This window comes from Buceros rhinoceros, unplaced genomic scaffold, assembly GCF_000710305.1.
Source record: "Buceros rhinoceros silvestris isolate BGI_N320 unplaced genomic scaffold, ASM71030v1 scaffold12480, whole genome shotgun sequence".
Taxonomy (NCBI): domain Eukaryota; kingdom Metazoa; phylum Chordata; class Aves; order Bucerotiformes; family Bucerotidae; genus Buceros; species Buceros rhinoceros.
In genome coordinates this window covers 22,560-23,689 of record NW_010389127.1, presented here as the reverse complement: position 1 = coordinate 23,689, position 1,130 = coordinate 22,560, and the positions used below count along the sequence as shown (strand labels likewise).

The 1,130-nt window shown below is 60.7% G+C and overlaps 1 protein-coding gene across 1 annotated transcript in view; it reads right to left on the bottom strand.

The window, feature by feature from the left end:
- Positions 1–1,130, bottom strand: part of LOC104490794 (von Willebrand factor A domain-containing protein 5A-like) — a 7,051-nt gene that overhangs the window by 1,158 nt on the left and 4,763 nt on the right. Inside the window, exons 13-15 of the mRNA XM_010133134.1 lie at positions 1,090–1,130; positions 613–782; positions 211–434 (exon numbers count right to left, since the gene is read on the bottom strand). The exon at positions 1,090–1,130 is cut by the window's right edge and continues 1 nt beyond it. Coding sequence (XP_010131436.1) covers positions 211–434; positions 613–782; positions 1,090–1,130 — 435 coding nt within the window. The remainder of the gene's footprint in view (positions 1–210; positions 435–612; positions 783–1,089) is intronic.

The following is a 1,130-nucleotide window of genomic DNA, read 5'->3' as shown; positions in this document are numbered from 1 at the left end:
CTGCTCGGCCGTGTCCCAAGATCTCCCTTGAGAGATCCCCAACATCTTATCCAGCACCACCCCCGTTCCGTTGCTGGGTGTCCCTGAGCTGGGTCTCATATTTGCTGAAGGACTTTCAGGTTTAAGGGTAACTAAGGGACAGGTTAAAGGCAAAATCCATCGTTTTCCACGCCATGAGCAAGACATGACAGCATAACCCTCCCATAAGACGTTAGACTGTCCCATACCTTTTGAGCCAGCCCCCTGCCAGGGCAGGGTCATGATGCTGTGGGTGAGTCGGCGGAGGGCAAGCTGTGTCTGCTGCACTGCTGTCAGCCAGCCGGGTGGGACCCAGACAGTCCTTAGATAGCAGGAAGTGCCTCCCTGTGAGCCACGAAGCTCAAGGATCTGACAGCGGGTGAGTGACTGGCGGGGTGGCAACAGTGCCAGGGGCCCTTTGAGGGCAAGCAGGGAAAGGGGCTGGATTAAGCACATGGAAGAGAAGCATCTGGTGGAGATGGGACCCACCCCGTGAGAGTGGGGGTGGCCTGGGGCTGGGGTTCCAGCTCCAGGGGAATGAGAATATCCCGTGGAGCTGCCCCACCAGCTCTTTCCACCAGTGTCTTTCCTTACCTCGGTGCCAGGTGGCCTTCTGTGGTGTGCGAACCCCCACATAGCTGGTAAAGGGGCAGATGATGCCCGAAGCGAGGCTGATCTCAACTGCACGACGCCTGGGTTCATCCCCCGATCCGCTCACAGCCTCTGGCAACATGGGCTGAGGCCTGACCTGGCTCGTCTCCATGCTGGGGAGGGGTGGACAGGGAGAGAGCCTGGGCACCTGGGTCCTCTCCGGTCAGGGCTGGGGGTGGACAGAGGGAAGACCAGGATGCTCGGGGCCTCGTCTCTCTGGAGGGAGGTGATGCCCAGGTTCCTGGGTCCCACCCCTGTGGGGTCAGAGCCAGCATGGAGGGTGTGCTTGGACAGCCGGTTCTCTGGCAGCTTGGGGTTGTGTGTGGAAGGTGGGAGTGCTCGAGCTATCTGGGTCCCTCCCTCAGCTGGGGTCATGTTAGGGGTGAGGGGGATGCACCCTCCCGTGGGACCAGCCCTCACCGTCCATCTCCCTGTGGGCACAGCAGGACTTCAATCGTACG